At 56.2% G+C, this 11,375-nt stretch overlaps 1 protein-coding gene and 1 non-coding gene across 3 annotated transcripts; one reads left to right on the top strand and one right to left on the bottom strand.

Moving 5' to 3' along the window:
• Window positions 1–1,571: 1,571 nt before the first annotated feature.
• LOC136332702 (U6 spliceosomal RNA) lies at window positions 1,572–1,679 on the bottom strand. The gene has a single exon (XR_010730864.1). It is a non-coding gene; the product is annotated as a U6 spliceosomal RNA (small nuclear RNA).
• A 285-nt stretch (window positions 1,680–1,964) lies between these two features.
• Window positions 1,965–11,187, top strand: SYTL1 (synaptotagmin like 1). 2 transcript variants are annotated; one of them, XM_066269955.1, is made up of 15 exons: window positions 1,965–2,101; window positions 4,531–4,727; window positions 6,208–6,356; window positions 6,621–6,693; window positions 6,776–6,821; window positions 7,256–7,328; window positions 7,581–7,681; window positions 7,824–7,931; window positions 8,156–8,322; window positions 8,600–8,696; window positions 9,005–9,163; window positions 9,448–9,526; window positions 9,645–9,744; window positions 10,583–10,788; window positions 10,959–11,187. In XM_066269955.1, exons 2-15 carry the CDS (start codon window positions 4,594–4,596, stop codon window positions 11,096–11,098), a joined length of 1,632 nt encoding a protein of 543 aa, XP_066126052.1. In that variant the 5' UTR covers window positions 1,965–2,101; window positions 4,531–4,593; the 3' UTR covers window positions 11,099–11,187. The 2 variants fall into 2 exon arrangements, with proteins under 2 accessions (XP_066126052.1, XP_066126053.1); XM_066269956.1 differs by lacking the exons at window positions 1,965–2,101; window positions 6,208–6,356 and having other exon boundaries at window positions 4,534–4,727.
• The last annotated feature ends 188 nt before the right edge of the window (window positions 11,188–11,375 follow it).

Genomic DNA, 11,375 nt, shown 5'->3' with positions numbered 1-11,375 from the left:
GCCGGGCTGGTTTGGAGATTTGTTAAAGGGTCACAGGGTTACCCTGGATGTCTGCTGGCACCTTCCAACGCTGAGGAATGACAAAGTGGGGTGTTGACAGGGCCCTCTAACAGCTGTACAAGAAGAGCTGGAGGAGCTGGGTGTGGAGGCCAGGAGACAGTGAGGAGGAGGCTTCCAGGAGAGGCTGGGCAGGGACAGCCAGGCTATGGGAGGGAGGGAGATGGAAGACAGAGGGGAAAGTGCCACCGCAGGAAGCAGCAGGAGGCTGGGGGGCCAGGACACAACCCGGGGGCTGTTCACAGAAGAGCAAAGTTGAAAGAGGCTTCATTGGGGAGAAAGCAGAGTACAGGTTGAGCTGACAGGAGACAGGGGAGTTGGACAGAAATACCAAACAGTCAAGGAGTCACAGCCATAAGGACAGATCAGAGGAGGCAATTCAGAAGCCGGGGAAAGGAAAGAACAAGGTTTGCTGTCTTCCAGGGGTCAGGGCTGCTGAGAGGTGGGAAGTTGGGGGCCATAGAAACTCCTTGGTTGGAGCCAGGACCAGGATGAGAAAGGGCGAGCATGCCGTTGGCCACCCTCCTCGCATATTGGGAGACTTGATGGAGGAAGCAGGCATCACAGTAACCCCTCCCACAGTGGACGCTCAAAGGATGTTGTTTACACAAATGCATGTGTATACTTATGAAGGGCCTGCAGGGTTCGCATTGAATTCTATTGACAACTCTCTGAAAAGGAATTATTACCCTCATTTAACAGATGAGTAAAAAGAGGCCCAGAAAATAAGATTGACTTGCAAAAAAACAAACGGGGAAGACTGGATCTTGGGCTGGGGGAGAGGAGAGACCCGAGGTGCTCAGAGTGGTGATAACGTTACTGAGCCAGTTCTGATGAGGGGGGAAAAGGAGCAGGGTGTTGTTTAGAGTCCTCCCTGCCCCATCTACTCTCTTGGGGGTCTGTGAGGTACCCTCTGATCTTTAATCATACCAAGGAGGGAGACGCAGCAGGACAGGCTGAGTGGAATGAAGCAGACTTGTAGGGAGGGGTCTTGAAGTGTTTCTGTGGCCTTGGTTCCTGGTCCCAAAGCAAATGAAGTCCAGGGCCCAAAGCCATTCCTGGGGTGGGGCGGAATCTGGGAGCAGAATGGAGTGCTCACAGGGGTTCCCTCGGGGCATAGGGCGTGGGGTTCTCACTTGGGCCCTGGAAGTGTCCAGGCCTCCTCACACAGATGGGGCTCAGAGAGCAGCTAGCTCTGTTGTGGCCAGCACTTCTCAGGAGGCGTGTGCAGACATGGAGAGGCAGGGGTTGTCAAAAGGGACTGTGTTGGAGAGGGGACACCTGGTACCCACCAAATGCCAGCTTGTGCCAGGCACTTTCATTTCGCTTATAATAGGCTCTTCGCACTCTGCTGTCCGCAGTTTGCATTGGAGGAAATTGCAGCTCAGATGGTTAAGAGACCTGCTCCAAGTCACGGGGGGGGCAGAGCAAAAACTGCTCAGGGCTGTCTGACTACAGTCTGCAATCCTTGCATTACCCTGGTTCTTAGAAAGATTTCTGTTTTCTTTTTTTAAAAAAATATGGAACACTTCACAGATTTGAGTGTCATCCTTGCGCAGGAGCCATGCTAATTTCTGTATCGTTCCAGTGTTAGTATATATATGTGCTACGAAAATGAGCACTAGAAAGGTTGCTAACTTTGCTGTCAGAGCAAGTTTCTGTCAGCTGCCCAGGGGGTAGGGTGGGGCTGCTATCCACACCAGGGATAGGATGGCCAAGGCCTTAAGGGGTGACGAGAGTTACAGAGTAAGCCTGCAGTGGAGCGGGGGCCAAGTCCTAGGCATCTCCCACCCTGCAAACTAGCTCTGGGTTTTCCGAAAGCAGAGGCGTGGGCACACCCCCGGGAACCGAAATCCAGGCCTGGTTTTGCATCAGGCCCTCCTAAGAAGGTGTTTCCTCCTCCTAGTGGGGCAGCTACACCGCTGAGCTGCGGGTTGAGTCAGCCTTAGTCCCTCACTGCTCTTCTCCAGGTCCCTGAAACTCGGCTGCCAGGGGAGCCGGGGCCACCCCACGAAGGTGTCCCCTCCATACTGGACCCCTACAGGTAACGTTCCTAAGGACGAGAGTCTCCTGCCAGTGTCCCAAGGGGCAGGCACTGCCACCTGGTATTCTGAGCACCCTCTGGACCTTGTGGTGGGGGAGGCGGGAGTGTGTCTGGGACTGGAACAGCCAGACAGATGGATAGTCCCTTGTGTTGAGCAAAGGGCCTGTCCCATAGTGTGGGAACAAGAGGGAGGACCAGACACTTGATTCTGCCCCTGGGAGGAGAGGGGACTGCAGGAAGGCCTGTGCTGCTGGGGGACTCAGGGCTCAGGCGCCCACAGTCTAGCCCAGCAGGATAAGAGCAGGGTCAGTTTTACAGAATGTCCCCCCACCTCCACACTCTCACACACACACACACAGCTGAGGACCCTTGGAATACCAGAGTACACACCACACCACACAGCTAAGCTACACATATAGCACAGTAGGAAATACACAGTGCACACACCGTACAGCTTTGTCACCCAGAAAGTCACCGAACACATCACACAAACAATCATTTGGTATCACACCACGACATGACACACAGACACACATGCACTGATATGATATTCACACCAACAAAATATACAAGCTCATAGACCAACTCTTGGCATGCTGGGAGCATGGTTTATTTACTGAGCTACCCGGCCAGGGCTGGACCACCTCTTAAAGCAGCACAGCTGAAAAAAGACATCACCATGGGTTCACACACAGCCATCGTAGAGTCCCAAACCCTGTGTTTGCAACACCCAGTACCTTAACACAGTAGGTGTGCAGGAACTAGTGTTAACATGGAGCACATGGGCATTCACACAGGCTGTGCACAATGCCTGGCGGAGACAGGCTCAACCCCAGGCTCACAGGTGAGGGTGGGGCAGCAGGGGGCGAGGGCTTGCTCAGGCTTGGACACTGACTCAACCGGGAGGGCACAGAGCAGACGCAGCCGGCACAAGCCGGGACCTGCCTTCCCATGCAGCCCTGGCATGGGAGGGGACAGGAGGGACAGGGAGGAGAGTCCGCCTAGTGGGCTCAGGCATGGCTCTGCTCTGCCTGTGGCACAGTTGGGCCCCTTGCCACGTCCACACACCTACACGCCCCTCAGGGCTGGGCAGGTGTTTTGCTTCCGGAGTCACTGTGGGACCTGAGTGTCCTGAGTTGCTTTGCCAGCACCTGGCCTTCACCACTGGGACCCTAGCCAGGTCCTGTGTCAGGGGGTGGGGGACCCATGTGGTCAGAGCAAGGGGCCCAGGGCATCTGGGCAGGAGGGCAGGGCTGGCAGCCAGGGCATCCCTGGGCTGGAGGCCTGTGGGAGGGGGTGCAGCGGTTACCTCCGGGGGAGGGGGCGGAAGTTGGGGGTGTGGGCTGGGAGGAGGTTGCCTCAGACAGGAAGGCCAAGTGGGCCAGGGCAGGGTGGAGGTGAGGGTAGAGGGAGGGAACCCAGGCTGGGAGGTTCCAGGGCAGGGCGGTGAGCAGACATGTGCGTATGCCTGTATGTCTGGGTGCACATTTGTGTGTGTTGATTTCCCAGGTGTGTGCAGATGTATTTCTGTTTTTACTTAATCAAATTTTTACCAACCATCTGTTATGTGCAAAGTACTGGCTTTGAGTCTAAGGACCTTTTCCTACCTTCAGGGAGCTCACAGTTCAGTTGGGTGGGCAATATATGTGCAAAAGTCTGTGGCATTTGTGTATATCCAAAGACGAGTCTTTGTCCCAGGAGTTATTCTTTTTTTTTTTTTTTCAGGTTTTGTTTTATTTATTTATTCTTTTTTTTTTAGAGAGAGAGGAGAGGGAGAGACAGAGAGAAAGAGAGAGAGAGAGACAGAGAGACAGAGAGAAAGGAGAGACAGAGAGAAAGAAGGGGGGAGGAGCTGGAAGCATCAACTCCCATATGTGCCTTGACCAGGCAAGCCCAGGATTTCGAACCAGCAACCTCAGCATTTCCAGGTCGACGTTTTATCCACTGCGCCACCACAGGTCAGGCCCAGGAGTTATTCTTGTACAGGTGAACTCACCCTGCAGGTCCTGCCTTCCTTTGTGCAGGTTTAACAATGTGTTAGGTCTGCCTCTCGCTTTAGGGATGGGTTTGGGCCTTTGACTGCATAGGGCTCTTCGTGGAGGAACGGGGATGTTGTGCCTGTCTTTATACAGGTGTCAGTAGTGTGCATGTGTGATTGGGTGTATATGGCACTGTGGGTAGTTGTGCTTATATCTATCAGTGCGTGTGCCTGTGTGTCTCTGTATATGACTTCACCTGTGTCCCTGAGTCTGTGTATGGCCAGTGTATGCATGTGTCCATGGGTGCATCTCATGCCACCTTGAACTCAGCCTTCCTGGGGTTGTACCCTGTCTACCACCAAGCATATATTTGGACAGAAAGGGGCAGTCAACTCCAGAATGTGCCCTATATTTGGACAGGGCTTGACCCGACCCTTCGTCTGTCCCCAGGGAGCCATGTGTGCCCCGTGGAGGCACTGCCCCAGCTGATATCCCAAAGGGGCCACCCACCTCATGGCGCATGAGTCAGAGCCTGAGGCCGACAGGCTGTTGGACCTCAGCTTCCTGACAGAGGAGGAGCAAGAGGCCATTGCCGATGTCTTGAAGCGAGATGCCCACCTGCGCCAGCTGGAGGAGGGGCGGGTCAGGTGAGGCAGGGCAGGAAGCCTGGAAGGAGAGGGCCTCAGGCAGTGTGCGGCTGGGTGGCCCCCACCCTGCCCCCACCAACTTGCTGCCTGTCAAATATCTGAGTAGTTCTTGTTTTTACCTTTTGGTTCCCTGTACCCCTGGCCAGCTCAGCTTATCACCTCTCCCAGGGAAGCTGCATCAGCTCTCTGCCAGCCTCCCCCCTGCCAAGCTTTCCCACTCCAGCCAACCCACCATACCGCAGATCTGTCCTTAGTATGCCTTGTTGAATCCTCTCATGGCTCCTCAGCATCTTGTGTCAGGGGTCAGCGTGGTCCGGAAGGCCTCCCTGATTGGTCCCTGCCAGCCCCCCCATGTCTCCCACCAGTAACCACCACCGCTGACACCCACATACAGAGTGTCCACTACAGGATGTGAGGGCAATCTGGCTGCGACATCTGTCACCCCATGGATCGTCAGGGTTGATTCGGCTGATCTGGCTGGCTAGGCGGGTGTCCCCTTCCTCCCTCACCGCTCCATGTGTGTCCCTACCGAAGCTGAGCCCTTGGTTGAAGAGGATGACCTTCCCCACTAGAGGAGAGGACCGTTCTTCGGTCAAGGGTATACGAGTAGCTGTGCTCCCCTGCTAGAACCTCCAAACAAGTCTCAAGAGTGTCCATCCACTACAGCCATTCAGGTGCTCCACAGTCCCTGAACGCGTACACCCACCTTTCATTTCTGGGCCGTTTCTTCTTCCTGTAAGAGCACAGGGACAGAGCAGCATGGGACTTATAAGTGGTCCCTAGCTATGTAACCTTGGGCAGCTCATCTGACCTTCCCTGCACCACTATCTGCAAATTTGTCTTTTTTTTTTTTTTTTGTGCCAATTTGTCTTTTAAGAAGCAATTCAATCTGACCAGGTGGTGGCACAGTGGATAGAGCATTGGATACAGCATTGGACTAGGATGTGAAGGACCCAGGTTCGAAAACCCAAGGCACCAGCTTGAGCGTGGGTTCATCTGGTTTGAGCAAGGCTCGCCAGCTTGAGCCCAGGGTCGCTTGGCTTGAGCAAGGGATCACTTACTCTGCTGTAGCCCCCCCCCCCAGTCAAGGCACATATGAGAAAGCAATAAATGAACAACTACAGTGCCACAACAAAGAATTGATGCTTCTCATCTCTCCCTTCCTGCCTGTCCCTATCTATCTCTGTCTGTCACACACACACACACAATGACGACAACAAAAAGAAGCAATTCAAATGCTGCCTCCTCTGGGAAGCCCTCCTAGATTCCCACAGGCAAAGCTGGCCCTTCTTATATCTGTCATGGCACCTACTTCACTATAGTGTACTTCTCTATTCCGGACTTGGTTTCCCCACCAGCCTGAACTTCTCCAGAGCAGGGATCAAGTCTGATTTGCTGTTGTGTCCCTGGCCCCAGGCACAGGGCCTGGCACCTGTTGGTCAGGTGAGTGGTAACAGCTATGGCCTTCCTTATCCTCCAGCAAGCTCCGGGCCTCACTGACAGACCCTGGGCAGCTGAAATTCCTAACAGGGGACTGGTTCCAGGAAGCACGTGTCCAACGGCACCACCATGCCCACCTTGGCTCTGACCTTGTTCGAGCCTCTATCCGTAGGAAGAAGAGCTCCAGAGGTAAAGAAAAAGAAAAAGAAGAAGAAGAAAAAAAAAAGCAAGCCCCAGGGTTGAGAGAAAATCCTCAGGGCAGGGCATCATTCAGGCTATGGTACCCAGTATATATGGACAGGTAGAGGGCACCTGGGTTCTAGTCCCAGCTGCCCCTGGTACTGTGTCTTTGACTGGGTACCACCCCTCAGTGGGCTATGGGAGCTGAGTGGCATCCCTCAGGGCCAGACTTTCTGTGGAGGGAGGTTCACAGAACTCCTCTCCTGCACACAGGTGACCAGGCTCTGGGTAGCAATAGGGAGACTGAGGCTGCTGGGAAAGAGACTGAAGAGGCGTTGGAGCCCAGGTGAGTAGGTGTGGCGGGGAGAGAAGGGTGCCTTCCAGTCATCTGGGTCCCATCTCTCATGACCACTTCTCCTTACTCCTAGGCCCCTCATAGACAAGGCCCCCCAGGAGAGGCTCAGTGAAGCTGAGGTGAGTAATGAGTGACTAAATGAACTAATGAATGAATGTATAGTGGAATGGAGGTGACGTGTTGGGAAAGAGACCCAGCCTGAGAATCGAGAGACTCTGCTCTGTGCCTCTGTCATCCTCTTCTGTCAAATGGGAGTTCAGACCTCTAAGGAAATCCTGAATCTGGCTATTACAGGTGGAGTAGGGACTGAGTGGAGCGAGGTCCAGGACTCAGATACTACTGTCCTCCACTAATGGGACCCTGGGAGTCAGGCAGGGAAAGCACTGAAGTGTGAAGAGGTGTGAAGTACAGGCCCAACTGGTCCTGCAGCTGATTGCCAGCCCTGCCCTGATGGCGGTGCTAACTCTAAAGCTGGGCAGCCAGCTGGAGCCTCTGACCTATGACCCCATCATCACTAGTCCCCACTGTGATCTCTACCCCGTGCTTCTTTCAGGTGCCTGACTTCCCCTCACCATATGACCCTCCAAAGGCTTCAGATCATGAGGAGGAACGCCAGGCCCAGAAAGGTAAGTGGGAGGATGTGTGTTGGGGAGCAGAGAGGTTGTGAGATCAGAGGCAACTCGAAGTGGCTCCAACCAGCTGTGTTGACCTTCCTCCTCCAGCGCTAGGGGTGGGGGGAGGCATGTGGTCTCTGTGGACGACTCCAGGACAGCACCAGAGCCCCAATCTTCAGGTCACGGGGGTTGTAAACCAGTCCCTCCAAATTTGCTCTGGACGGGCTGAGTAGGGCTGGTTCAGTAGCTTGTGCCCCACCCCAGCCCGTGGCTCAAGGGGTACACAAGTCTGCGAGAAGGAGGCGGACCCAGAGCCTGCGCCGCCGTCGGGGGGAGAGGAGGAGCTGCAGCCCCGCCCAGCTCAGGTAGGCGGGAGCGGCCAGCGGCTGCTCGCAAAATCCGGAGCAGATTTCGAGCTGAGAGCGAGCGGTCCGGGAGCGAGCGCGGTCGGGGAAGAGGCTGGGAGAAAAGGGGCGTCCCCGTCACTTGCCCTCTCCTCAAATCCAGGCGGCGTCCGAGATCCTAGAGAACGGGGAGGGGACCCCGGGCTCCGGCCCCTCACTCGACCGCATGCTTAGCAGCAGCTCCTCCGTGTCCAGCCTCAACTCCTCCACGGTGAGAAAGGTGGAGGTTCCCATCCCCACATCTCGACGCTTAGTCCTTGCTTGATCCCTCCCTCGCCTCCGGGCCTGACACTCCAGCCCTTAGGCAAGCTACGGTGCAGTGCCCTTTACCTCGTCACCTCACTCTGTTCCCATTCCCACCCCCACCCCCAACCCCAGCTCGGACGTGAGCGTGCACCCTGCCCTAACCTCCCGATCCCTCTCTCCCGACCCCAGCTGAGCGGCAGCCAGATGAGCCTGTCCGGGGAGGCGGAGGCGGGGGCCGTGCAGGTGCGCGGCTCTGTGCACTTCTCACTGCGCTACGAGCCCGACGCTGCCGAGCTGCGCGTGCATCTGATCCAATGCCAGGGTCTTGCGGCCGCGCGGCGCCGCCGCTCGGACCCGTGAGTGCCCCACCCCGGCGGGCGGGGGGCGCCATGGAGCCGCTCTCACCTCCCCCAGTCCCACCACTTGTCTCGGCCTACTTCCCAGTCTTCAAAACGCGAGTCACAGCGTTCTTGGAAGGCGTGGGGTCGAGTGAGATGACACCTGTAAAGCACTGCACGAGGCCTGGAATGGGAAGCTGTGTTCTAGGCTGTGGTTGGGGAAGCCCCCAGGCCGGGGAGGACGTGCTGGGAGGCCGCCTCCCCTAATCTCTGGTCCTCACCTCCCCCATCCCAGCTACGTCAAAAGCTACCTCCTTCCGGATAAGCAGAGCAAGCGCAAGACGGCAGTGAAGAAACGGAATTTGAACCCCATCTTCAACGAGATTCTCCGGGTAAGGCTGCAACGACGGGGCGGCCCCCTATTCATCAATCGAACGTCCCTTCCCTAGGGCTCAGGGTGGCAGAAGCAGCTATAGTTTAGTCACTGCCCGTCGTCCCAGTCCTTTATTCAGCCAGAAGAAGGGCAGGGAGTCTAGTGGTGAGCACAGCGTTAGTTCTGGCTCCCATTAATGCCTTTCGGGGCACCGCAGGATTCCATCCTGCAAGGAGAGTGCTAGGGCAAGCCCCAGTCAACACCTCCCGCAGCACTGAAGCCGGGCCATCAGCGATGCTCTATTAAAGCGCACCTCTTGTCCCCCAGTACTCTGTCCCGCAGGCCGAGCTCCCGGGCCGCGTGCTGAGCCTGTCGGTGTGGCACCGAGAAAGCCTGGGTCGCAATGTCTTTTTGGGCGAAGTTGAAGTGCCCCTGGATACTTGGGACTGGGACTCCGAGAACATCTGGCTCCCCCTGCAGCCCCGGGTGAGACAGTTAGCCTGTGTGGAGGGACCTGCGGCACAGATCTGCCCCGTTTTCACCCCACCGAGCTTTCCCCTAGACCCCTCAGACTCCGCCTTCCGCAGAGCCTCCGCTCCGCCTTGAAACCTTGAATCGGGCCCCCTCCCGCAGATTTCTCTCGAGGCCCCGCCCCTACAAATCCCGCCCTCCCTGCTAACCACGCCCCATCGGTGTCTGGAGACTCGACCTAGTTGGGACCTCTTTGCCTGGGGCCCTGACCCCGCTCTCTGACGAGCCGCCTCTCGCAGGTCCCGCCCTCTCCTGACCGCCTTTCCAGCCGCGGGCGGCTCTCTCTGTCCCTCAAGTACGTCCCTGCCGGTTCTGAGGGTGAGTGGCTGTCCATGAGAGACTAAGTTGGACAGGCCCCTGGGAGGCGGGGGACAGGCGTCACACAAGGAGGAGGGTTCTGTCCATGGTGCCAAGCCTGAGCCGTGTCTTGATGCAGGCCCGGGACTGCCTCCGAGCGGGGAGCTGCACTTCTGGGTCAAGGAAGCTCAGGACCTGGTGCCTCTTCGTTCAGGGTCCCTGGATACTTACATTCAATGGTGAGGGGTCCTGAGTCCTCCCCACTTCCCTTCCTTCTGCCTGTAGTGGAGCTCCCCAACTCCTTCTAGTAACCCACCCTTGATCTCCCAGTCTGGGCTTTGACCACTAAGCAGGGGTGAAGGGAAAAGTTTGAGTCCGGAGAGTGGAGGACACCTTTGAGGAGTGTCATTTCTGTGGCTGATACCTATAGGATTTGTTAGAAAATTGAGGCTGAGACCTGGAAGGTCGCAGGGGCCCTTGGCATGGAAAGGCCAGGCTTTGGGGCCTGCAGTTCAGTTTCAAAGTGAGCTCCAGGGGACTGCTAGCAGTGTCCCTACGTTCTGCCACACCCTCAGAGAGTGAAATAGAGATGGGATGAACAGGTTCTGAGATCCCAGCTCTGATTCAACCAGACATTGTTTTTCTCTTAGGTTTTATATGTCAGCAATATTTTATCTTGCAGAAAGTGTTCCAAGGCTTTAACAAGTTTGGAAACTACTCTAGGGGACAGTGAGGAGTCAATGGACATTGAGCTGGGGAGGCTGGTGCAAAGTCCCCAGGGTAGTGAGGGTTTGAGGCCAGGTCTCAGGCAGGACATGGACACTGTGAGGAAGTATAGGTAGGACTCGGTGACTGGTTGGTTCTGGGAAGTGTGAGGGGGTGGCTACTTAATGCCAACCCCCCACCCAGAGGTGGATTAAGGTTGGTTGAGGTCCCTGGCGCAGAAGAAAATATTGGGTCCCTTACATTAGAAAAAAGTGTAAAGTTGGGGTTTTGCGGGGCCCTTCAGAAGTCGGGGTCCAGGGCACATGCCCAGTGCACCTGCCACTAAATCCACCTCTGCCCCCACCCCCATAGCTCGGTGCTGCCTGATGACAGCCGGGCCAGTCGCCAACGGACAAGAGTGGTGCGAAAGAGCCTCAGCCCTGTGTTCAACCACACCATGGTTTATGACGGCTTCGGGCCTGCTGACCTGCGCCAGGCCTGTGCTGAGCTCTCTCTCTGGGACCATGGGGCCCTGGCCAGCCGCCAGCTGGGGGGCACACGCCTCAGCCTAGGCACTGGTGAGTGGGGCAGGACCCTGGGGAAAGCCGATGCTGGGGGTCAGGGTCTTAATGTATGGCCTTGGACACTTCTCTGCCCTTTTATAAGCTTTGGTGTCCACTGATGGATCCATGCATATTCCTTGGGACCTGGGGTGTCCAATGTGACCATGCCTTCCACTCTTACCCAGGCAGCAGCTACGGGCTCCAGGTACCCTGGATGGATTCCACACCTGAGGAGAAGCGGCTGTGGCAGACACTCCTGGAGCGACCATGTGAGTGGGTAGATGGCCTTCTGCCCCTCAGAACCAATCTGGCCCCCAGGACATAGCTGCCGGACGAGCCTTACCAAACTCCTCTCTGGACCCACATCTCAGGGCCTGCCCTTGGCAAAAGTCAATAAAGTCTATTCTAAGGGCAGTAGGGGCTGATGTCTGCTTGGGGTCGGGGGAAGGGGTGATGACAGGAAAGAGTAGGGGGCCAGGTGAAGTCATTTTAGACTCAGATATAAAGACTGTAGAGACCTGGTCCCAGGACCCCCAAACACTTCAGAAGTTGACAATCTCCTCATACCTCAGAAGGTGCCAAAGGTACAAAAGTGTTCTGTT

Source organism: Saccopteryx bilineata, chromosome 3 (genome assembly GCF_036850765.1).
Source record: "Saccopteryx bilineata isolate mSacBil1 chromosome 3, mSacBil1_pri_phased_curated, whole genome shotgun sequence".
In the NCBI taxonomy this organism is placed as follows: domain Eukaryota; kingdom Metazoa; phylum Chordata; class Mammalia; order Chiroptera; family Emballonuridae; genus Saccopteryx; species Saccopteryx bilineata.
Note: the sequence above shows the minus strand (reverse complement) of the source record. Positions and strands in the feature narration are given on the sequence as shown.

What these genes read in the sequence shown, in the direction of transcription:
- SYTL1 (XM_066269955.1), top strand. Translation starts at nt 4,594, where the DNA reads ATGGCGCATGAGTCAGAGCCTGAGGCCGACAGGCTGTTGGACCTCAGC. An exon ending in AGAGGCTCAGTGAAGCTGAG is followed by an intron (nt 6,822 to 7,255) that starts GTGAGTAATGAG and finishes TGCTTCTTTCAG; the next exon opens with GTGCCTGACTTCCCCTCACC. An exon ending in GGCTCCCCCTGCAGCCCCGG is followed by an intron (nt 9,164 to 9,447) that starts GTGAGACAGTTA and finishes CGCCTCTCGCAG; the next exon opens with GTCCCGCCCTCTCCTGACCG.